The sequence below is a fragment of the Pseudorasbora parva genome, chromosome 17, assembly GCF_024679245.1.
Source record: "Pseudorasbora parva isolate DD20220531a chromosome 17, ASM2467924v1, whole genome shotgun sequence".
Taxonomy (NCBI): Eukaryota; Metazoa; Chordata; class Actinopteri; order Cypriniformes; family Gobionidae; genus Pseudorasbora; species Pseudorasbora parva.
In genome coordinates, this window is record NC_090188.1 from 20,821,624 (window position 1) to 20,847,213 (window position 25,590).

Consider the following 25,590-nt stretch of genomic DNA (forward strand, 5'->3'; position numbering starts at 1 on the left):
ATGTAGTATTTTTGCAGTAAAATATCCAAAATATCCGCCGGTGCCCGGTGACTGTGTCCCGCTGCTGGCGAGGCGTGTTGTTCATCTATTAACGATAGCTCCAGCGGCCTTGCTCAGCTCCACAATTCTCGGTCCTGCTTTGCCTTATACTACAGTAATGTTAATAACCGCATCCATCAACATGATTTCTGCCCGAGTCCTATCCTGATTCTTTTCCACCACATGTTCCAAGATTCTGAGCTCAAACTTGGTGTCATCAAACTACGCCTTTGTTTTAAATAGGCGTACTCTAGGAGGCGGAAAAGTTGCATAGTGCACCTTTAACATGTTTTTTTTTTTTTTTTAGATCAGCCTCTAGGACATAAGTGCCTGTGGTTGAGGAAACTCCCATATACAGTTTGGCAAAAGTTTTTTTTAAATGCACAATTTAAAACTCCCAACACTATGGCAAAGCCAAACAAATGCATCAACGGTTTGGCCTTGATATCGCTCTATCAGCCCTCCTTTTCTCTCAGCGCAAATCAATTGCTGCTGCAAAAACGCTGAGCGAGAGGCTGGTTCAGGTGTGGGAGCGAAGGATCAGAGTGGGTTTTCTGCAGTGGTGGTGGTGGTGTGTCTGACTGGCACTATGATTACCAGCAAACGGAACAAATGGAGAACAGGCCTAGAGGCGAGGTGCGGATTGGCCGTTTGGAGCTCTTTATGGGCACATTGATTATTCTATTTCCCCTCTGCATGCTGCCAGAGCTGGACTATTGATTCCTTTCCACAGCAGAGCACGGAGGCATCTGACTCTACACACACACCAAAATACAACCACAGCACTTTTTAACAATGGATGTGAACCCATCAGTGTGATTTCCATAGGTTCGTTGTCCTTCCCCTTTGTTTGGTTTAAATTAACGTTCTTACAAGCTGTTATATAATCTGTTGCTAAACATGTCAAAAGTCAGATGGTTTTGGTTGGTGCAATTACGTTTTACAAATAGATTATGTATTGAGAATTGTGGCAACCTGAAATTAAATAATACATATGATATTATTATATGTCCTTAGATATTAAAATATGACCTTTTAGTATAAATCACATTCATGGAGGCCCCACCTCACAATTTTCAGGACTTAAAGGATCTGCTGCTAACATCCCTGTGCCAGATACCCCAGCACAACTTCAGGGGTCTAGTGGAATCCATGCCTTGACGTTGTCAGCAAAATTATTAGCAAAAGGGGGGCCGACACATTATCAGGATATCATAATGTTATGCCTGAACGGTGTATAATATACATTATTTAGGCCTTTTCCACACAATATTATGTTTTTGTTTGAAAATGCATCTTTTTCTCTCAGTTTTGGCTTTCCGTCCACACTGAAACTGCATTATTAACAAAAACGAAGCTAATGAAAACGCTCTCCAAAGTAGATAGATTTGATAACAGTAGTGAAGTTGTAGTGTAAAACCGGAGGTATTTGAAAATAATGATGCGTGTTTAGTCATGTGACACATATTGAACCAATAGATATGTATGTTTATACCGCTATTGTGCCTGTTATTTGCTATTCACTTTCATGGTTGCTAAAATACGTATGTTACTTTGTACACTCTTCATATCGCAGTCCTACAAAGATAACAACATTTAATCACATTTGCTGCTCTGTGGCAAAACAAGTAGTAGCATTTTAGACCAAACATACAAAAGGTGACTGAGCCTGGACGCATCACTGAATAGTGAGATATTTTGCTAAATAAAATGATCCTGCCGGAAGAATTGCGTGATAACTTTATTATGTCTTGTTCAGTCTGTATAATCTCAGAGCACTTTTATGAGGGTTGACGTTTGCTCTGTAAGGTGGATTTAGAGTTTTCCGACGTTTCAGTGTGGACGCTAAACTTTTGAAAAACGCTTGAAAATGCTAGTGTGGACGGAAAACGCTTTGAATGAAAACGCCGTTTTCAAAAGTACCCAGAAATAATGTAGATGCAGCCTTAGAATTATAATAATAATGGTCACCAACATGTTTTGGAGCTTCTATGCTGTGGCCCCCCACCAAATCATCTTAACCAAACCTGCTGGTTGACCAACTTGACCAGCTAAGATGTGCTCGTCTAGCACTAACCAACATAAACCATGCTTCAACCACATGGACATAGGGATTCTGTAACATTACATCACTGAACATTGATTCAACAATTGATTAACAGCACCAAAAGGGTTGTCCCAATTCGCATACTACTTTGCTGGTGAAGGGAAAGTGCCTTCAGATTAAGTTTTAAAAAAAAAAATATCACATAAAAAATTGCATCTCCATACAAAACATCAAAGAGTTCAGTAACCAATAGGTCTTATTACATAATTGCATTTCTTCTAGCTAAAAGCTTTATGTACGCATATGGTTTCAAAGCTAACAGATAGGAACTTAGTTTTGGGGTTTTATGGTAGTGCACTTTAAAAAATGTAGCAGAAACTTTGGGCATGTTTGGCATATAATTTCAACATAATATTATTTGGAATGCAATCATTCTAAACTTGCAAACTATTTAGGATAGAAAGCATGCGAATTGGGATGCAGCCAGAATGCACAGCACCAAGATCAGTGATCTGCACAGCACAGAGAAGCACAAAACCACAGTACCTCCAGTTTGCTTTTCTCAGCTGCTTGCGAAGGAGGAGGCGATACTGAGGGCAAAGCAGCATCAGAGGACTTCTGCAGGAGCAGAGGAGAAAGAAAGAGGGCAAGGGGTAAAAAAGAGCAATTGAAAGAGAATGAGAGAGGGCGTGATAAAGAGAGATGTGGAATAAAAAGAGCAGGAGAAAAATCTGAATTAATAAGCTGCAGCAATCACTATACAGTGAATAATTATTCAGCCTGTGGGAGACTAGGAAAAGCAAAAATTTTATACTGAAAAATTCACACACACATCTGGTTTGCTATCTTTGGGGGGACTCTCCATAGATGTACCTACCCATCACACAACTTTCTTCATTTTAACATTTTCACAAAAAAAAAAAAAAAAAAACCTTTCCTCATGGGGACCCTTAATTTAGTCAAAACAAGTCCCCATGAGTGAGTGTGCATTCAGGTTGTGGTCCCCGATAGGACAGAAAAGCATGAATGAACACACACACACACACACACACACACACACACACACACACACACACACACACACACACACACACACACACACACAATATAACTATTCAGTAGTATTTCTGTCTTAGAGTAAAATATTTAAACACTGTTAAAACAACAGTCACTCGTAAAGCAAAATTTCTTAAAGGTGCCCTAGAATGAAAAATTTAATTAACCTTGCCATAGTTAAATAACAAGAGTTCAGTACATGGACATCACATACTGTGAGTCTCAAACACCATTGCCTGCTCCTTCATATGTAAAACACCACAGAAAAACAAGCGATTCTCAACATAACACCACATGTGACACAATTGCTGGGATCAATAATGGCCAATGTTCATTGTCAGGCAGAACTGCGCAGCCGAATCATTGGGAGTTCTGTATGTAGACAAGATTCACGCGAGGATAATGATAACGGCAGATCATGGAAATAAATGTTATGATCTAGGCTGTGCAGGGGACGTGAGGACTTTTCATACCCTTCCCACTTTAAAAAAATGTCAACAGTCATGGTTGACGTTTATTTAAAATCGGATACTGCAACAATTTAATTCAAAGTTGTTCTTTTGCTCCACACATTTCATCACATACAGTTTTTCTAACCTAGACAAAATCCAAGCAGGATTCGCTCAGCATCTGAAGAACTGAAGAAAGGGCCGATTCCAACTATATTCCTGCAAGCAGTAAGTAGTGATTGTATCCACTTCTTGACTGTTGAATCCATTTCTGATAAATTTTAAAGTTTCTTAGTAAGAAAACATTAACGATAATATCCCGTGTTGTATAGATCCAAAGCAAGATGCTAGTACAGTAACAATTGGAAACTCCAAGTAGCACACATAACAGTTTGTCAAATGACAAAGGTTAATATTATTTCCTGCCAGTGTTGTCATAAAATACAACAGTATGTTGGTCCTTTTTTTTGACAGACTGAAATCTAAATTAGCCTAAATTTCATCATCAACACAACTCAGAAGCTAACTACGTTTACTACTACTGTTTGCTTACAGATCGTTCACTTGAGCCTTGTAGCTAATGTCACATCTTCTCCACCGTCTAAGTTGAAACGATAGTCATTTGACAAGGCTTCTAGTCAATTTGTTAAATAAATATACATTTTTGAGAACTGAAGTATGATTATTTTGCAGTGGTTGAGTAGTAAACATGATACTGACTATTTTGACAATTCACTGACTAAATAAATTGACTTTTAAATCAGTACTCTACTGTCAAACTGTAACGTTACTGTACAAACAACATATTTACACACTACCCAGTTCAATTTGTGATTCAAAGTTAAGAAGCTATCATTGTAAAATCATTGCCATGACAGATGGTATCGATGTGTTAGCTGTCCTTAAAACATGCAGTGAAACAGCCAATCAGAGCAGAACTCTGCGTTAACATTAGGACTTGTTTTCAGAAAATATCTTGAGAATTAAGTTTTGTAAACCTCAAACATGTAAACCTCAATAAGATTTATGCTTAAAAAGCAAAAAAATAATTTGCCAAAGGACTAAGAACTTAATTTAATAAGATAATTATGTATTTTATATATATAAATATATAGATATCATGCAGTTTTACTTAAAGTGCATTTATTATTAAGGATTTAGATATTTTAACTGGAAAAAAAGACCAAAATCCTGCATTTTAATAGGTTGAACAAATATATAACTGAGGAAGAGGATTCGCGCATCTTGATCTAGTTGCATCAGCAGTCATCTCATCAAGGACACATTTGGTGGGTAAAAATATCCTAGACTTTTCCAGATGTTCCAAAAGACTCCATATATGTAAAACATTTGTCTGTCGGCAGATTCAGTCTGTCAATCTGCATGTCCAAGTCTGCCACAAATCAATAGAATTAACTCACAAGTGTAGCCACTGAAAATAACTGCATCAATCAGAATGTTTGAAAAGCCTGCTCATATACGTTTACATACACGTATATATCAAAAGCCCAGACAAGTTCAATAACATGGATTTCTATTTTCAGTTTCATTAAGAACTGTATTGTCTGGGGTAGATGGGCATCTTTTGTAATGTGACAAAACAATACCCAAAGTGGTTCAATTACTGCTTGTATTATAGAACTACATGACTATACATTTTGAAAAAGAACTGCCCGTGCAACTTGAAACAGGATATAAAACTCATTTAAAATCTCATATTGAAGCAGTTAGTTATCAAAGCAAAAATAATAAAAAGGCATAGCAGCTGATGTTCAATAAGGTGAGTGAGAACTGCAAGCTGGCAAGAGATGCCTTTTGACTTATAATTAAGTCATGTCTGACTTCTCTTTAGCATTATATCGATTGCAATAGCAGATGTGTATTCCTGAATACTCAAGGCTGAAAATACAGTTCCTCTCTAATTAAGCACAAACTTCTTATGATTAATGTTGTGTGGAATACCAAATGATTATATTGGTTGCTCTCAACATGAATATGAATCCCTCTTTTTATGAACTTGCACTGTATATGTAGACTATAAATAAATTAACCTGCACAGACAATCACATGTACTTATCAACACATACGCAGACATACTGCCGAACACAAAAAACCTCTTTCACAGATATTTGTGAAGTTAAAACACTTAAAAATTAAATCAACCTTGTATTCATGTTTTCTTAATACAAAGCCTAAAAAAGTGTTTTTCCACTAATTCAAGATCACCTAATATCTTCCAAGCATCAAACGATACTGATCAAGCTCTTGACCCACACTTTCTTTTTCGTTGTCTTCTCCCATTTCGCTCACTGTGCACCCTTTCATTCGCTCAGGGTAGTTTGCTTAGGGCAGTTGTTTTCTTTGACTCAGGGGCAGATAGATGGCCCTGGCCATTCACAGAGTTCCACAAAGCCTCCTTCTCTTGGGGAAAGAAAGAGAGAAAAGGGGGGGAAATCAATGGGCCAGGGCCAAGGTTCTTACTCCAATCCCACTCCAAGAGGGAGGGGGAAAAAAGAAGAAGGTGAAGTGGAAGATGGTATGGAAAATAGTATTGGTGGGATGCCTGATTCTTTTACGCAAACTTTTCCAATTCACTTTAATGAACCGGTTCATAAAACCAAATCAACGATTTGTTTCCACTATCACGCAATGACATCACATACGCAAATCTATTATAAAACCACCCAATAATGACCACCCGGCTATGTCTAAAGTATATAAAGTGAATAAACTAGTCTTAAATCAACTATATGAACCAAGACAAACCATAAAAAAACTTTTTGCCCCCTTATTCTAGTCAACTGCTCGGTTTATGCATGCTTGTATCAGCAAGTCATCGGCTCTACGCAGACATGTCAGAGTCTGAGGGGTTTCCTCAGTTCAGTGCACCGGTGACACGAAAACTTTTGTAACCATCAACCGACTCTTGACTAGAGGGAGAACTGGGAACTGCTGTTGACTCCGTAAGAACTACGGCCATCGGCTCACTGTTATATTTACAAATTATTTATTTGTTATACTTTATGCTTTTCAGAATAAGACATCAGAAAGAATAATTTTGTCCTTGTTATAAAACCCTCAGCAGACAGTTCTAAGCATGTCGGATATGTCCGAAAGAATGAAATCAGAAAATAAGATCACAGTCCTGGATATTTGGTTCATTTTTGAGTTGGAGTGACTAGCAAGCATGTCCAAAAGTGAATTTTGAGTATCCTGCAGACTTGAGCCGGGAACAGTTTCAGATGGTTCAGTCCAATTTGGGTGAACCAGTTCAATAAAAAGAACTCGACATTGCTAATATGGAATTGAGAAAAACAGCCAATTAAAACATATATACAGAGTTAAATTAAAGTTAAGCAGAGCCAACAACATATGTGGCATAGTGTTGGTTAATGGTTACAAAAATTATTTTGACTTTTAATTTATAGGTATTATTTATTTTAAGCTAAGGATTAATCACCTGTTCAGAAAATAATTAAAGATTTATTGGGGGTGGGGGTAACTGAGAAGTACTAAAAGAAGAAAATATGATAGATAAAAGTTAGTAGCATCCTTAATATTGTTGATTTCAAAGAGAATAGTCCAGGACTAAAGCCCACAAAACTCTAACTTTGATTATGCGAGGTCTTTAAAATGTTATTAAATCACTTATAGGTTTTATGGATTCACTCTTCAAACATTTTTTGTGTCATGTATGGCATGTTTTTAACGATATAATTTGGAATGTAATACTTTTACTGCTCAACGGACAGAATTTGTGGCATGATGTTGATTACAGAAATGTACTTGTCCACTTGGACTTGAAGTGAAGAATGGAAGCCAAGCTGCAAACGCTAGTCAGTTTTTTAATAAACTAAAGTAATAAAGTATATCCATGTGATTAAAAAAAATTGTTTACTAAACGTGTCTGTGAAACATTACATCCAATTTTATGAACTTTACACAATGAACGACTATAAAAATTATTTTAATTACAGCTGAATGGGTATTTTATAAGCTTCTCTTTATATATTATCTTCCACAATAGCATCTAAAACTGGCCCCACTGTAGGTGCTTTACAGTAAACTATTTTTTATTTTATTTTTATGGTATTCCACATAATGCCATAAATGTTGTCAGTTGAGCTTAACTTGTATTAAACCCGGAAAATTCCTTTGAAGCAAGTGACGGTGGCAAGGGAGTTTTAAGGAAGAGGAAGGTACAAGAAGATGGATGACTTTCCCTTTGTCCCAGTATGGAAGTAATCCTGTCAGCGGCATGCGTCCATAGAGCCCAAGCTGAACAAGTAGGTCCATTAAAACCCGAGTTAGCATAGAACTGTCTGGACCGGTTCATTACCTGCTGATGGATCCACCTCATAATCTGCTTTTATTTGGTTAGCATCCCCACTGTGCTCCACAGCAGCATGGGCCCATATTCATTAGAGAGCCATTAAATAATACCACGCAATACTCTTCATCCCCCCCATCCCCTTTAATACCGGCATGCCCGTCTGGGAAATAAGTCCAGAACGGGAAGCAGGAGGAGATGAAGAGAGGCGGTCAATAAGCAGAGACAGCAATCAGCCTGGAGTGTGAAGGGAGAACCGATCTCCATCGTAATGCAGCCGAAGGCATGAAGACTCCCATCCTCTCAAAGAAGTAACAGCATCACTGCGAGGTCTAAAGGTCTCCGGCTTTCTAGCTGAGGAGTAATAGAAAGAGTGAACAGCTAAATGCCCCATAATGCAGTGCAAACGGCCAAGCAGGCCAGGTCACTTGGGGCTGAATGAGGCTTAGATGACTGCAGTGAGAAAAGAGACACTAAGAAGTATGAGAATTGTCCAATAGCTGGGTGTGGAAGTATGAAGCTATTATTAGTTACGCTCAGATATCTCATTCACACATTCACTCCTACAGACAGTTCTGTGGCATAGAGAAACTGACAGTTTTCTAAAAAAAGAAAGAAAAAAAAAAGTAACGTTTACCATAGCAGAGCTGAGCCTGTGATGTTCATATTCCCACCGTCTTTTATATATTCCGTTCTTGATATTAAAAACGGCCCACTGAGAATCTTCATTTTGCGCATTTTCCATGGCTTGGAAACACTTTGATCAAAATAATGAAAAAGACATGCAAAAAAAGGAAAAAAACCTGTTTTGAAAACATCAAAACAAAACAAGGAAGTGCAGGACGCTTAATATCCTGGGACATTTATTTTCGGAGGTTCCGCTTCACTGTTGGCTTCACACACACAATCATTTAAATGGTGCGAATCAGCAGGGAGGGAACATGACTTCAGCGCGCTGACTGGCGATAAGGCTTTCAATAAGACACATTTATTCCCCATCTACTGCCACAGAAGCACACACAGAACTTTCATTACTGCCACGAGGCAGGAAGACAAGGAGAAGGAAAGAGGGGGATGGTCCGTAAGACTCTCTTGAGCTTGTTTTAGTAATTGAAGCAAGGAAAGGCTGCAATATTGCATTTCTCTCCATCTGGGATGGAAGCAGACAACTATTGATTTTTTTTCCTTTTCTTTTTTTGGCCAAGCTGCTCATCAGATGCCTCCATCTCAGGCTTAAGTCAGTGTCACATGATGAGAATTAAAAGACATGAGTGGGGCAAGTTGTGTCAACAAAAAGTGTTCAAACCCAGCACCACAGCGGAAACGAATATTACCACTCCAAATTTAAAGTGATTTCTATTTCAAATAAATTATGTTCTTTTGAACTTTCTAGCCATATATTTTTATTTATTTTTGTTTTTTTTTTAAGTCACGCCATTTTCACCATTGATTATAATAAGATTTCTGAAGGATCATGTGATACTGAAGACTGGAGTAATTATGCTGAAAATTCAGCTTTGCCGACACAGACATAAATCAAATTTTAAAATACATAAACATTATTGCTTTAAATTATAATAATAACATTTTACACTACTACTGTTTACTGCAATTTTGATATTGCATACAACTGATTAGCATAAGGGACTTCTTTACAAACATTTTAAAATCTTATAGCTATCAAACCTTTTAAATAGCAAATATGTAACAAATCAACTAGCATAACATAATATTACTAACATTTATCATAGTGCTTTACAATTTATATCAGATTGTAAACCTCTAACTCATCATTGCACTTTGTATAACAGAGCAGCCTGCCCTCCTTGGTCCATCAGAAGGAAAATGCACTGGTATCTAATTATTTATTATTTATAAAACTACTCTGGGGTTGTCTTCTTCATATCTAGCTTGTCTTATTCAACAGAAAAGTGTTGGGTAATATTCCCGTCTGTCTCAATTGTTATAATTTTTCTGTTTCGTTTGTTAGAACTGAACTGAAAAAGGGCTTTTGCGTATGGAGCTCCATTTGACTGGAATCTACTCCAAATAAAATATGGATTTAGAATGAAATAAAGCAGAGTAAATAATGACAGAATCTTAAGCTTTGTTAATAGTGTTTCTCAAACGTTTACCTTCCAGTTTAGGCAGATTAAATGGCGACAGGTAAATAACATGCACGATTCGGAATGACGTCAGTTACATCCTCTTGTCAAAGGCGGAACTTGTGCTTTTAAACAAGGATTCTGATTAGGTAAACTGAATTGGCACACTATTGCGTAAGCCGTTCTCCACTACTAAGGATCTTCTGCATTAGCAAGGACAAACAGAGATACATAATATGAGGTACTTAAATAATTAAGACAACGTACAAAAGTTTTTACACAATCTGCAAATACTAACAGTAGGGCTATAATTCATTTACGTATTTAGATTATAATTTTGGCTCTCAACTGGTGGATCAGGGCCTATATTATTTAATTATTACAGTAATTATTAAAATTGTTTTTGTTAATGGAAATATAGGTGTGTGTATATACAGTTGGTATGGAATGTATTCAGACCCCCTTAAAAAACCCTCTGTTGTATTGCAGGCACCTCGTATTGACAGAAAAACATAGAATTGTTGACATTTTTGCAGATTTATCAAAAAAAGAAACACTGAAATATCACACGGTCCTAAGTATTCAGACCCTTTGCTGTGAAACTCATATATTTAACTCAGGTGCTGTCCATTTCTTCTGTTCTGATCATCCTTGAGATGGTTCTACACCTTCATTTGAGTCCAGCTGTGTTTGATTATACTGAGTGGACTTGATTAAGAAAGCCAAACACCTGTCTATATGACCTTACAGCTCACAATGCATGTCAGAGCAAATGAGAATCATGAGGTCAAAGGAACTGCCTGAAGAGCTCAGAGAAGGAATTGTGGCAAGGCACAGATACCAGGTTACAACCAAGATTGTACAGAACCAATGTTACAAAAAAAAAAAAAAAACTGCTGCACTTAAGGTTCCTAAGAGCACAGTGGCTGCCATAATCCTTAAATGGAAGACGCTTGGGACGACCAGGGGAAAAGAGCCTTGGCGAGAGAGATGAAGAAGAACCAAAGATCACTGTGGCTGAGCTCCAGAGATGCAGTCAGGAGATGGGAGAAAGTTGTAAAAAGTCAACCATCACTGCAGCCCTCCACCAGTAAGGGCTTTATGAGTGGCCCGATGGAAGTCTCTCCTCAGTGCTATAACCATGAAAGTCAACATGGAGTTTGCTAAAAAAAAAAACACCTGAAGGACTCCAAGATGGTGAGAAATAAGATTCTCTGGTCTGATGAGACCAAGATAGAACTTTTTGTTGGTATGTGTGGAGAAAACAAGGCACTGTTTACCTGTCCAATACAGTCCCAACAGGGAAGCATGGTGGAGGCAGCATCATGCTGTGGGGGTGTTTTTTATTTGCAGGAACAGGACGACTGGTTGCAATTAAGGAAAAAATTTAATGCGGCCAAGTACAGGGATATCCTGGACGAAAACCTTCTCCAGAATGCTCAAGACAATGGCCCCTAAGCACACGGCTAAAATAACAAAGGAGTGGCTTCACAACAACTCTTTGACTGTTCTTGAATGGCCCAGCAAGGGTGCTTCTACTAAATACTGAGCAAAGGGTCTGAAAACAGGACCATGTGATATTTCAGTTAAAAACAAATCTGCAAAAAATGTCAACAATTCTGTGTTTTTCTAGCAATATGGAGTGCTGTGTGCACATTAATGAGAAAAAAAATCAACTTGATGATTTTAGCAAATAACTGCAATATAACAGTGAAAAATGTAAGGGGGTCTAAATACTTACATACCAACTGTATGTATATACATTTTAAACACACAAAGCGCAAAGAAGTCTGTCATAAATCATTATCTGGTTCTGCATTCATCTCAAGTAACATCGCCTCAGTTCACACACTCTCTCTCTCTCTCTCTCTCTCTCTCTCTCTCTCTCTCTCTCTCTCTCTCTCTCTCTCTCTCTCTCTCTCTCTCTCTCTCTCTCTCCTCTCTCTCTCCTCTCTCTCTCTCTCTCTCTCTCTCTCTCTCTCTCTCTCTCTCTCTCTCTCTCCTCTCTCTCTCTCTCTCTCTCTCTCTCTCTCTCAGCAAAATGCCTTAAACTGAAAATTAGTTGTTTTTAATAATGATTTTTGCATATAAAAGCCATCGGCAGAGTGGGGAATGAGGACGACCTGGAATCAGTCTTTCTTCAGGCAGTGCAGCGCACTCGATGCCGCTATTTTACATTTTAGTATTGAATTTTAATTCATTTAATCATTTTTCTTTCTTTTCTCTGACACATACCGATGCTGCTTGCATCCGTGTCTGGTTTATGACTCCTCAATCAGCGGCTGACCACCATCGCGTTGACCTCTGCCAAAATCTGGTTGGCTGTCTGTTCCTGCAGGCAGGAGCTTTAATTGGCCAGCTCAGGAGGGCCTGTCAGAGAGAGGCAGAGCTCTTCTTGGGAAGGCTTAAGTAGAAAGACAACTGTAATTGGACAGGGCAGTCTTGTGGAGTTTGATCGAAAACCTTTCACGCTGCAACCATGTCTCTCCATGTTTTCAGTCTCTCCTGATCCAAAGCAATCAGAAAAGGCCAAAAGGAGGCTGTTTGTTTAGATTGCTTAAGCTCCTCAAGCATTATCATGAGGCTAAGACCTGCACATCACCCTAAGGACGGTCTATTACTATTCTCTGTGGCGTTCTTAAAGATTTGGTCAACACAGACTAAGAACATAGAGGAAGTCACAGACATTCATTTAACGTGAGAGAGAGTGAGAGTGCTTTAATTGGCTGATGGCTCTTGTCAATCAATTTCCAGCACGTAAAGCACAGCTGCCATCCACCGGGCTGTGTAATGTGAATTTGAGGCCTCAATGATCAGAACAACTGGCCACCACATCAGGCCTTTTGCACATAAAATAGACAGTAAACTTAAGAGTAAAAACTAGAGAAGGGTATTGCTGGCTCACGATACGATTCAATATGCCAGTGCATCACGATATCAAAGTCTCAACTTTGCTAAACACATTAGAGAAACCAAATCTGCAAGATCAGTTTCAATATTTGTGTAACAGACTGCTTCACTTCAGTCTAGCACAATGTCTCGGAGAACTGCTTATATGAGCTGCTTCTTAATTTCCTAATCTGAAGGAAGTGATATGAATTCAAACATGAAAATAAAAATATAAACAAAATAGACTAAATAAATAAGTCCAGTATAAAGTCCAGTAGAAGTGCCACTATTTATATATATGAACTGCTTCATTACTTCAACTATAGAAAGTGATATGAATTTAGACTAAATTAAAAAACAAATACGATCTATCATTACAATATTGTACGTGTGTGTGTGTGTGTGTGTGTGTGTGTAGGGGAGGGTTGACACACAATATATTAATTATGAATGTATTCCCATGACCTAGTACAAACCAATTTTAAGTTGACGTAACTTTGCTGAGGATTTATAAATAATGTGGTCATGAACCTGGAAAATAAACATTGCAATGCAGCACGCACGTATGCACACACACAGATGTGATGTGATACTCACAATGGCTCCATTGACGGCATTTTTATCGTAGTACTTCTTCCTCTCATACTTGTCCCTGATGAAGAACTCCACGGCTCTGAAACATTGCTAAGGAAAATTCAAGCCTTATAATAACTAACACAAATCATTTTAAACATCACAGCATTTAAACAATCCTGACTTGCATTCACTCTGTAACCTGAGACAAAAAAACATTGCTAAGTGATAACTAGACAGCTAATGTTGATCCATAAAATGGTTTGGCTCTTTTTTTTTTCTTTTTTTTTATTGAAGTTGTGACATACTTCATCATACCTTCATATTGTTACAATAAACAAACACACAAAACATCCTTTTTGATTTCATGAGGCTTTTAAAACTGTCTTTTTGTTTTAAACTTGATTTAAGGACGAGTTTGAAGGCGTTTTTTTAATGGCAAATGACAGTTTGGCTGGAAATCTTTAATTGGCATCTTGCTCAGCTACAATGAAACTCCTGCAGTAAAGAGGCCGACCCTTCAGACTAGCTGTTATTTCTCTTCATCATTAAAGACACCACCTGGACCACAAACTGAATACAACTCAACATTCTGTCTATTTGAAAGAGAGGAAAAACACTCAAACAAAAATGGCTTCACTTCCCCAAATCCTCCGAAACCAATTTTTTAATCTCTTTTTACAGCAAACACACATAGAGAAATAAAAAAACATACTCCCTTTTTTGTTAACAGTGTGAATTATACAGTGACAGTAAAATGCTATGAGGACCGGTTCATACAGCTTTATTGGATTTATGCTCTCATGAATCCCTTATCACAATACAGTAATGCATCTGATGAAACATGGATCAGGGTGAAGAAGCCGGTGGCACGAAGAGAAAAAAAATGGAAAAGAGAAAAGATGGGTAAGAGACAAAAGCCTTGTAGCATCCTCAGTACAAAAGATTAGTGGTTCTCAAACTGGTGGCCCAAAAATAATTTTAAGTACTGTAATACATCTAGTGACCCCCACTAATTTTAAAAACATAATAATAATAATATTGTAAAATATATAATATGGAAAAAAATATACAAACGAACAAGCTCATTCAAGCTAATCAAGCTAATAAAAATCCTCATGAACACTTGTTCACAATTATGCAGGGCTTCCTTAAAAAGAAAAGATGCATTGTTGCATCACGCAGAGTTGGAATGTGATGCAAAAGTTACAGAAAGGAGCCGAGAAGAATGATGATGCATAAAAAAATAGTGCTGCCATAAATAGGAGAAAGAAAAATGAGTTATACAGTTAAAACACACACAGACTAAAAAATGAGAAAGAAATCCACAAGCTCACCAAATAAAGGTACTGCTGCCATTCACATTAAGACACAGAAGAGAAAGAACTTCAAATTTCCTCTCTCTGCTGATCTGACGTTTATATTAACACGGCCAACTTTTCCATTACAGAGGGAAGCGGTGATAAGTGGGAAGTGAGAGAGGGGGCGAAAGAGAGTTAGAGACCCCCACACTGGAGCACAAAAGATCCGCATTTCCATCTGAAGAATCCACACCTGTGATAAAGCAAATTCCATCAAAGCCGGTTTGTGGAGGAAGCTCACCTCTGCTGTCCAGATTAATCCATTTTGACGGTTAAGAATATTGTACCTCATCGGTCAGCATACAAATGAAGCTATTTCCATAGCCACACCAAACACAGAAGCGCTGATAACAGGCCACGGATGCCAGGGAAATTCAATTAAGAGTTTCTGAAGGCGCCAATGAGGAGAATATGGAATTATCCTGGCCGCCACACACACCCAATTAGACTGATGGTGTGAAATAGGACGGAGGAGGATACCCGAGGCAAGAGGGATGAGGCGGAGGGATGAGAGACATGAAGAGACTTCTTGTCGGGCATCAGAGATTGAGGTAGTTCCTGTTCATCTCTGCTGTGTGTGAAGGTGCTGAAAACAGCAGCTGTTTTCTCTGGATCTCTGGAGCCAAAGGTGTGAAGTCACACAGGCTTCTGCTTGCCAAACTCTCACACATCCACCAACATTAGAACAGGAATTCCCAACTGAGTTTTTATACGTGTAAAAAAATGATATATATATAACCCAGTTTATACACTTAGTGACAGAACTGAACTGGCCAATTTAATTTATAAATCAAAATGCAAAATGTACAGTAACCATTTCTGTGCAATATTACAATTAAAAATATGTAATCATTTATTCCAGTGTCAGTGTCACATGATCCTGCAGAAATCATTCCAATGCTGATTTGGTTCTGAAGAAACATTTATTATCATCATCAATGTTGAAAATAGCCTACTAATATTTTGTGGAAACTGATATTTAGGAATAGAAAGTTCAAAAGAACAGCATTTATTAGAAATATAAATATTTTGTAAAATTATAAATATCTTTACTGTCCTTTTTGATAAATTTTATGCATCCTTCCAGAAAAAAGACAAAAGGTAAGTTGATTATACCTAAAAATCAGGGTAATATGTGCAAACAATAAGGGCAGTTCTATGACAGTTTCTTCGTATACCAATTACATGTACACTTATTCCAAAATAAATAAATAAATAATAATAATGTCATATAAAGTAAAGTTTACAAAAAAAAGTGTCATCCTTTCCCTTTTTAAAGCCTGAACAAGATTATGAACCTGCAATGCAAAAGTTCATTACCTGGAACTAGTACTGAATGCCTCAAAGACAAAAAATGTGCTTTTAAGCTACAATAAAAATATTCATGCATGCATATTCATTGTGTAAAATATGTAGTATTTTTGTGAGCAGAGGACCATCTTTGGGGAAGATCTTTGGAAAGTCTGTTAAATGAATTAATTCAGATATAAAAACTTTTTTTTCCATTTATATATAATTTTATATATAATTTTTTTATACATCTTATTCATTGATGGCTTTCTTCCCTTTCTGTTAAAAATAAGAACTGCCTTTAAGCCATAGTTATAGAAATGTTCAAAAATCACTGGGGTGTCCCCGAGTTGCCTAATGCAATTCTATGAGTATGTGATAAGAGCGGTTAGTATTATGGGAAATGGGGACTGTTTTACATGCATATTCTAAACACTTCTCTGTTGCTTACAAGAGAAAAGTTGCTAGTACTGGCTACAGAATCTGATTCTCGCATTTGTTTGAATTTGGAAGCAAAAAGAAAAGAGTAGGATGCGACAGCATAAACTCACAAATAAATAGTTCTTTGCATATTACAAATCCGCAATTTGTCTATTCTAAAGCCAAGAAAGAGGATTTTACACTTTAATTATGTCAATTCTCTTCAGACGTCCAAGAAAATCTGTACCACACAACTCCAACTTCTGAGTAGAAAGCTGATACTGACTTTTACCAAATAACTAGCAAAGGCTATTAGTGCATATTGCAACTGGAATTACACAAACAAACACAAACAGATAGATGGACTCAAGGATACTGGTCAGTTTGCGGCCGTCTGAAGTTTTCTGGGAGATGAGCTTCATACAGCTGTCTTGCCTTGGTGTTGCCCATGCTCTGCACACTCTAAACAAAGGAGGAGAGACAAGAAAGAAATAACAGGTGAAAAAGAAGAGCAGCACAAATCATCTTAATCCCAAGGTCTATATGTAGAAAGAAAAACCAAGCAAGCCCCTAAATAAATTAATACATGTATTTTTTTTCATTCTTATTATTACTATTATTATTATCATCATACACATTTAAAGCATTGCAGAATATACAATTTAGCTACATATTAAGTGTTATAAATATACATCTCACACACACACACAGATCAGGCATAACATTATGACAATTATATTATGCTCAATTATATTATATTGGTCCCGCTTTTGCTTCCAAAACAGCCCTGACCTGTCGAGACATTGACTCCTTTAAACCTCAGAAGGTGTGCTGTGGTATCTGGCAAAGATGTTAGAAGCAGATCCTTTAAGTCCTGTAAGTTTTTTGTTCAGCACACCCCACAGATGCTTGATTTAATTGAGATCTGAGGAATTTGGAGGCCAAGTCAACACTTCAAACTCATTATTGTGCTCCTCACACTATTCCTGAACCATTTTTGCTTTGTGGCAAGATGCATTATCCTGCTGAAAGAGGCTACATACACCAGGGAATACTTTTTCCCAGAAGAACATTGCCCAAAGCATCACTCTGCCTCCGCCATCTTGCTTTCTTCCCATAGTGCATCCTGGTGCCATGTGTTCCCCTGATAAGCGATGCACACGCACCCAGTCATCCACGTGATACCAGGCCTTCTTCCATTTCTCTGTGGTCCAGTTTTAAAGCTCACATGCCCACAGTTGACACTTTCGGCGGTGGACAGGAGTCAGCATGTTGTGCACCCTGACTGGCCTGCGGCTAAGCAGCCCCGCACGCAACAAACTGCGATGCAGTGTATTCTGACCTTTCTATCAGAACCAGCATTAACTTTTGAGTAATCTGAGCTACTGTAGCTCATCTGTTTGATCGGACCACACAGTCAAGCTTTCGCTCCCCACGTGCATCAATGAGCCTTGGCCACCCACGACCCCGTCGGCTGTCCCTTCCTTGGATCACTTTGGCCACTGCATATCGGGAACACCCCACAAGAGCTGCAGTTTGGAGATGTTCTGACCTAGTCGTCAAGCCATCACAATTTGACCCTTGCCAATCTAGCTTAAATCCTTACGCTTGCCCATTTTTCCTGCTTCCAACACATCAACTTTGAAGACAAAATGTTCACTTGCTGCCTAATATATCCCACCCACTAACAGATGCCATGATGAAGAGATAATCAGTGTTATTCACTTTACCTGTCTGTCCATAATGTTATGCCTGATGTGTATTTTTCCCATTATAAATCAAGTAGTTTTCTTAATGAAACATTGCAAATCATGTTTTAGTTTAGTTGGAAATTATTGAGAATTAATTCACAAACACACTTTTACAGTTTTGTCAACTCTATTAGAACACTAACAGAAGTGTCCTTGTCCATTATCAAAAGTAAATAAACTCAAACATACAACAAAGAACTCTATAGAATCCATAAATAAGTTCACCGAGTTCAACTTATACAGAAGCCACCTATGCAAGTGTAAACTGTAAAACCGCCGCATCTCTGTAAAACTTTAAGATCTTTAGCAGGCTTCTTTTTTTTTTTTAAAGGACCTGAGGAAGGTATTCAACATACTGCTTGGATCCCTAAAAAGATCTATATCGATCTCTCTCTTTCAATGTCAAAGTACTGCAATGACCTCTGGATAAAAAGTGAACTCATTCATCCCTAGAAATGGTGGAATTTGATTGGTTGCTGTGAACAATTGTCAGGGCAACTGGAGTGACAGACCAAAATATCTGTAACATGGTTCATGCCACACCTCCCAAATTTTAACTTGCTAATAAAGAGAAACGATAAAACATGAACTTTCACCTGAAACAGAGTTTGTAACCAGAGTTCTCTTTTAAGCCTGTGAGTTCATGGCCCTGGTTTTTAATTAACCGTTTAATCCTGTACACAACAGCTTAGAAAATCAAGGCTGTTCAAATATACAAATTACACATATTTGCATTATCATTTCAATGTCACGTACGTCTAAGTCTGTCAGAGACAAATTAATATGAAAATGATGGATCAGAGTGAAGGAAGAGTATATGCAGAAAAACAGACAAGTAATTACCCATCAAGAATTAATTATCCATCCAGATGTCAATTAATATGCAAAGGGGAGATGCAAGACTCCCTTTTGGTTGCTTAAAAACTCATAAACCTTTCAAGCCACGCTGCTCTTTACAGCATAACACACAAAGGCCTAAAAATATGGTTACACACGTATACCTGTGAGTTGAATGATGGTTGTTTGATGGTTATTTGATTTTTATGCTGGCTTGATCAGGCCAGTAGTTCACCATACACCATACATTTACATACATTTAGATACTTTGGACAGCTGACGGTACAATTATAAACTGAATTTATCTGCAGTGCTCTAGAAAGCAAAGGCTGCAGTCACACAGTGCAGCAGGAGTCAGATTTCATTCATCACAAGATGAGAGTAAGGAGGGATGACTGACAAGACGATGACGAAAGATTTGGTGCGCAACAGAAAATGTGTGGTCAATTCCGCCGCTCACTATACACAGAGAATGTGTCATATCCACGATGCCTACAAATAACAGGCCTATATAAACGGAGTACAAGTGATTTCTCCCTATACACAAAGAACATGTCATATCCACGATGCCTACAAACAATAGGCCTATATACACGGCGTATGAGTGATTTAAAAGCGAAAGCCAAAAGCGATCATACACTGGTGTTATCAGTAATACTGGTATTGTTGTCATAAGTTTATATACCAGTATGAAAATGTTCTCACTGTGTCATCCCAAGCGGCAACCTCCCGCAATCTCTCTTGACGCCAATACGGAAGTAATGTAAACGGCAATTCCTCAGGGACAGGCTCCAGAAGGGAGCAAAATCTCATTGAGCCCTATGTTCAAATTCCCAACTTTACAGCAGAAAACGTAAGAGAAATGCCTGTGCCGTTGGCTATCGTCACGTGAGTAAACATCAGTAAACGACACGATCGCGTGCTTCGTCATTCAAATGTGCTAACGTTACTCCATTGTTGTTCGTATAACGTTACACAAAACCGTTTTGCTTGCTACTGCTAAGGTTTAGTCTCATACAATAGTCCATAAACCGAATCATGTCCTCATAAACTGCGAGTAAAGACACACAAATGTTGACAGGCCACTACATACAGTACATACCACAGAGACGGACATCCTGCTGTTGCTGTTTCTCCTGTTCAATTTATTTCAGCTTCAGAATGATTCTGGATCATATATCTATTAGCTGAGCTCGATAGCCATGGGTTTCTCCACGCTTGAGGACGTCACCGCTTTGCGCACTTGTCATTCTTTAGCTTCCCCCCACACGATACGCCTCCAGGCGCTCGGTTTTTTCCGGAAAGACTCGGTACAGCCTATATTTCTTTTATAAATATAAAAAACTAAAGACTTCTCTGAGATATGAAGGATATGCAATACTACTATATAGGTACTCAAGATTGACATGAGATTGACTGAAACTGAGTGTTTCACCCCCCCTTTAAGCTTCAGAACGGCTTATCGGAATCCTATGGGTGACGTCACGGACACTATCCATATTTTTTTTACAGTCTACATGGCATCCCTTGTCAGTAGTACAGATTTTCATTGGCCCCATTACAAATAATGACAAACATTTTTCAACATATTATTCTATCTGATATTTAAAGGTTTTGCGATCTGGATACAACCACATATGTGTGTTAACTAACTAATTAACATTAGTTTTGGCAAAAGGTGAATATCGTTGCATCGCTAATGAATTTTTTTAAGCCCAAAAAAATAATGTACATTACTGTTTGGGTAATATGGTCAGAAAGAGTTTATATTATATATATATATATATATATATATATATATATATATATATATATATATATATATATATATATATATATATATAAATGTGTTAAAATATATTTTTTCTATCTTTATATTTCACAATAGTGTATTCATAAAAAAATGCAGCCTGGGTGAGCGTAAGAAGAAAGTTTTGAACGGTAGTGTATGGGATCAATAACTGAGATGTTGTGAAAAAGCAGTACTGTGAGTTGAGTCATCAACAGGTTTAAAAAAACACCCATTCAGCCCCATAAAGAAAGAAAAGACAGCTAACAAAATGTTACACAAAAACACACGTACTTGTATCTGCTCTGGAGTCCATTGGTCCAAGTTGACTGATTTGACGCGTGATATATGCACTCCCAGGTTCCGGTGTATTCCAGCACAGCGGATACAAATAAACACACCAAGATTCCAGGAGGCCCATCGAGGTCCTGAAGTGAAAGAGATGGAGAAAAAAGACAGTAAAGCATTTCCCATTATCTGAAACAGATAACACCATCATAACAGGCAGTGAAGAAACAGCGGTTTAAAATAAATCTTCTGAGTCACGGTGCCGCCTCAAGCGCCGCCGCGTAATTCTGCCTCGCCACAGCATCGAATAAACTGCATTGTTTTGTGATGCTGAAAACCAATATCTAAATGATGGAATTTTGCAGTTGTGATGATAAAATTCGATCCAAGAGCCAGATGAATGCAGCAGGTAGCCCATCTGAATCAACAGTCAATAGCTGCAGGTGCCTGAATAAAACGGTGAAACTACATTGTGAGGCTCGTGATCTCATCAGCCACAGGAAAAAAAGGAGAAGAAAAATGTGAATTGTGCTACAATACAGACTGTATGTGATTATCTTAAGCCCGGTGTGTAACATTCAGCTCTCAGATGTGACTATAATAGCACGGGGGTGGAAGGAAGTGCTCTGACTGCTATCAAAGGCAGAGACGGAGGTTATGCATCTTTTAAGGATGTGCGCCACAACTAATTCCCATAACATTTAAATGGAAATTTTGTAACAGACTAGGTGTCTAGTCTAAGAAGACAGAAGACAGTCTGCATAAGCAATGCATTTGAAATAACCTACTTAATCTATGAATCAAAGAGTCAACTACTATACTGAATGCCACTGAAAGATACAATAATATCATATACAATCACTGTGCTAGCCTTACATAATGATCCTTGTACATTAAACTTGATGTTTACCAGCAACAATACATTATTTAAGGTCATATGACAGGGCTGTTGAATGTTCGCATCTGATTGTTTGACGAACATTCTAAGGTGTGCAATTATTTTCAGGGAAACATGGCTAAAGTAGTTCTAGGCAGGACTTGACCGCATTACATGTCAAATTATTTCAAAAGGTCCTTACAGCTTACAACAGCAAAATAAAAATAAAAACACAATTACACTGACCATGCAAATAAATGCAGGGCCCCGTGGATGGGGAATTTTGTTTTAAAAAACGAAAGGATGGAAGCGTCGACAAGAGCATGGTTGTGTGCATGTTTGTATACATATAAATTAAAATTAAAATGCGATTAATTAATTACAAATTATTTTTTTTAATCGAGTCCCGGCCCTAAATAATATCTTATAATATATATATATATATATATATATATATATATATATATATATATATATATATATATATATATATATATATATATATATATATAATATATAAATATATAAATATATATATATATATATATATATATATATAACATTTAAACTACTATTTCCAATGTCGAAACATATAGCATCGTTTAGATGACTAGTCTCGCAATTCCCCATGAATTTTCAGCTCTTTTCAGTTTTTGTGAGAAGTTGCGATGGTTGAAGTGGATGGATTGGGGATGTGGGCGCACTGGAGCAGTCCTGACAGCTTTCCGCTGGTCGGTTGGGGTTGGAGAGAGCACTGCTCCTGACGGGCTATAAATCACAGGGTTTGCTGGGAAATGGATTTCTGTGCTTCAACCGCCCTCTTTGGCTTTATCTACACCTGTCAGCCATCTTAGGACATGTCCAATTCGCTTCCTCCGTCTCGCGCTCTCTCACAGTATGGTGCCGTATCCGTGGTAGCAGGAGGGTGGGATCTATATTATGCCCGCAGGATGCCTGGCATGCTTTTGCATGCCCATCATGCAACAGTAGAGTAAACCACTGACCCCGGTAGTACCACCCACACAGCTCCTGAATAGGAAAAGCACTCGCGCGCACACACACGACAAGTACAGCCATTAGCATAACAAACAATACCGCACTGTTTCTTCACTTTTAAGCATGTTCATAATTCATCCTGCATGATTGCTCAGGATATTAATGGCTATCTTGTTTCTGTTCTGTGCTGAGATGACAAAAGAGGATGGGCGACACGTGAACAGGCTGATAAGATTCCCCCAACGCGCTGGGAAAAACTCTGACAAAAACTGCGGTAATGAGAGAGAGCGGGTTTCCAGTCTCTTATCTCTCACCCACCCTAAACCAGCATCCGGCTGGCTGCACCAGCTCTGTCTGCCACCCTCCCAGATTTATTAGCCCAATAAAAGGCTTCAAGATTGTGTCTCACACCGCTGCACCAGGAGCTGCATAACTCACCCACAATTAAAGAGGGTTAATTTGTCATTGAGTGGAGCCCGGTGCAGTGAAGGGTGCAGTGCCCCTGCGGAGGGGAAGTGCTAGAGAAACTCTCTCCACACCCTCCCTGCTGGACTAAAATGCTGCAGTGGGAACTGGATATGCTTATTAGTCAGAAGATGTGGGAACCCTGAAATTAATTTTCATAAGTTGTCCATGCCTTCAAGGATTCTTACAAATACTTTTGTGTTTCTTTGTGAGAATGCTTTACGCAGAGTAGTTCCAGAAGAAGAACTGAGAATTCAGATTATACATTTGTATGACTTCTAATAAGTTCCCTGATTATTCAGGTGTTCTTCTTACAGGCAGGTACCCAAATGTAAATACTTGGTCTAAAAAAGTGGCATCGGTGCATCCCTAAATTATTATATTTAAATTATCACAGAAATACTGGGATAAAAGTATAGTTATATAGTTATTAACACTGATGTCAAAAGAAGCAATCAAAATCAATCAATCAATCACCTTTTGAAAGCAACTTGGCCTTTCAAGTTAAACAAATGTATGTGTCATTGATTCATTCAAGATTTATCCAGTAATAAAACAAGTGAAGCATTTATGAGTCTTTGAATCATTCATTCAAACTGATTTTTTAAATAAATACTTAAAATGAATTAAACATTTTAAATAGACTGCAGCAATTTGTCAGAACCTCTAGTAAATTAAATGTTATTTTGTTCAGTTATCTTTTCAGAATCATTCTCTATTTGAAAAAACAAATAAATTGTGACTCTCAATTTATCCGAGAATCGTGCAGCTCCACATACACGTGCAAAATTCACAGAACATTTTCAATATGTCTGCAGTGATGCGTCGAAATATTTAGGTCACAAAATCAGATAATTTCCCAAAATAAAAATATGATCAAAAGGGATTACAGGCAAAACCTTTAATTTGCATGATAATAACAGTAATCGGTCTCAGCCGCCGATTTATGATTGGCGTAACTGAGATGTAGGAGGGGACCAAAAATAGCAATACCAAAATATCCTGATGAGTAATTTTATATCATGGTAATATCAAATCACAATACTTTATTAGGATCAAAATAATTAATTGGACATTTAATATTATTTTAATAATTTATTAAGAATTTACAGAATTACATTTTATTATTTAAACATTGAAATACATTAAAATAAAATGTATTTAATTCAATTAAAAAACTAATTTAATGTAAGGATTAAGTAAATATTTTACAAACTAAAGATTTTTTTTTGTAAGAGTCAACATATCAAATGAATGAACAAGTCTGGCATCAACAGCTGCCTTTATAACTAATACAATTGGATGATGAGCCACATTCAGAATATTAAAATAGCTGACACACACACACACACACATCCCTATGACAGAACATCACTCGAATTGTTCTAGTGACTAGACAGAACAAAACTAAATTACTCTAATTAGAATCAATGAAGCTGGAAGTGCACATCCACATAACTTGCAGTGTAGACTGCAGCTTTAACACAACATCTACCATTGCATGGTATAGTCTACTGTCAAGCCGCAGAGCCCTACTGAGATGGATGTTAATGCCAGGTGTGAACAAGGCTTCTGATAACCAGCCAAGAGTAGAGGTCAGATAACTAACTGCTGTCTGTCTCACAGCGTTGCAGACAGACACCTCTACATAAACAGGAAGTGATGCGATTAAGAGGAACTGGCAGAGGCTGCAACCAAGACAGGTCATGACCTATGACCCTACCTAAGCTCTGCCATGCTGAGAGGAATGATAATGGCCTCTAGCGGCCAAAAGGCAATTTCAGATGTGACATGCCCGCATGATCTTTCTACTTCCTCTCTTTTGCCTCTTCCCCAGTCCATTCATTATCTCCACAGCTGGTCGCAGCAGATGTACAGCAGTGCGGGCGAGTCTCTATGTCAACATACATTGGCTAATAATTCACCATTCACCTCTGTGAAATGGGAACCGGATGCTGTGAACAAGTCTGCACCAGAAAGATGTGTGAGAGAAAGTGTTCTCAGTAAAACTGTGGCACGCTATATTTA

General features: G+C 37.9%; 1 protein-coding gene across 5 annotated transcripts in view; it reads right to left on the bottom strand.

The window, feature by feature from the left end:
* Window positions 1-25,590, bottom strand: part of smap1 (small ArfGAP 1) — a 130,947-nt gene that overhangs the window by 82,162 nt on the left and 23,195 nt on the right. For 3 of the 5 annotated variants that reach the window (XM_067421292.1, XM_067421291.1, XM_067421290.1), the window contains exons 2-4: window positions 21,231-21,364; window positions 16,936-17,021; window positions 13,513-13,588 (exon numbers count right to left, since the gene is read on the bottom strand). In XM_067421292.1, coding sequence (XP_067277393.1) covers window positions 13,513-13,588; window positions 16,936-17,021; window positions 21,231-21,364 — 296 coding nt within the window. Of the gene's footprint in view, window positions 1-2,632; window positions 2,705-13,512; window positions 13,589-16,935; window positions 17,022-21,230; window positions 21,365-25,590 lie in introns of all 5 variants that reach the window. The other 2 variants (XM_067421289.1, XM_067421288.1) reach the window with 1 other exon arrangement.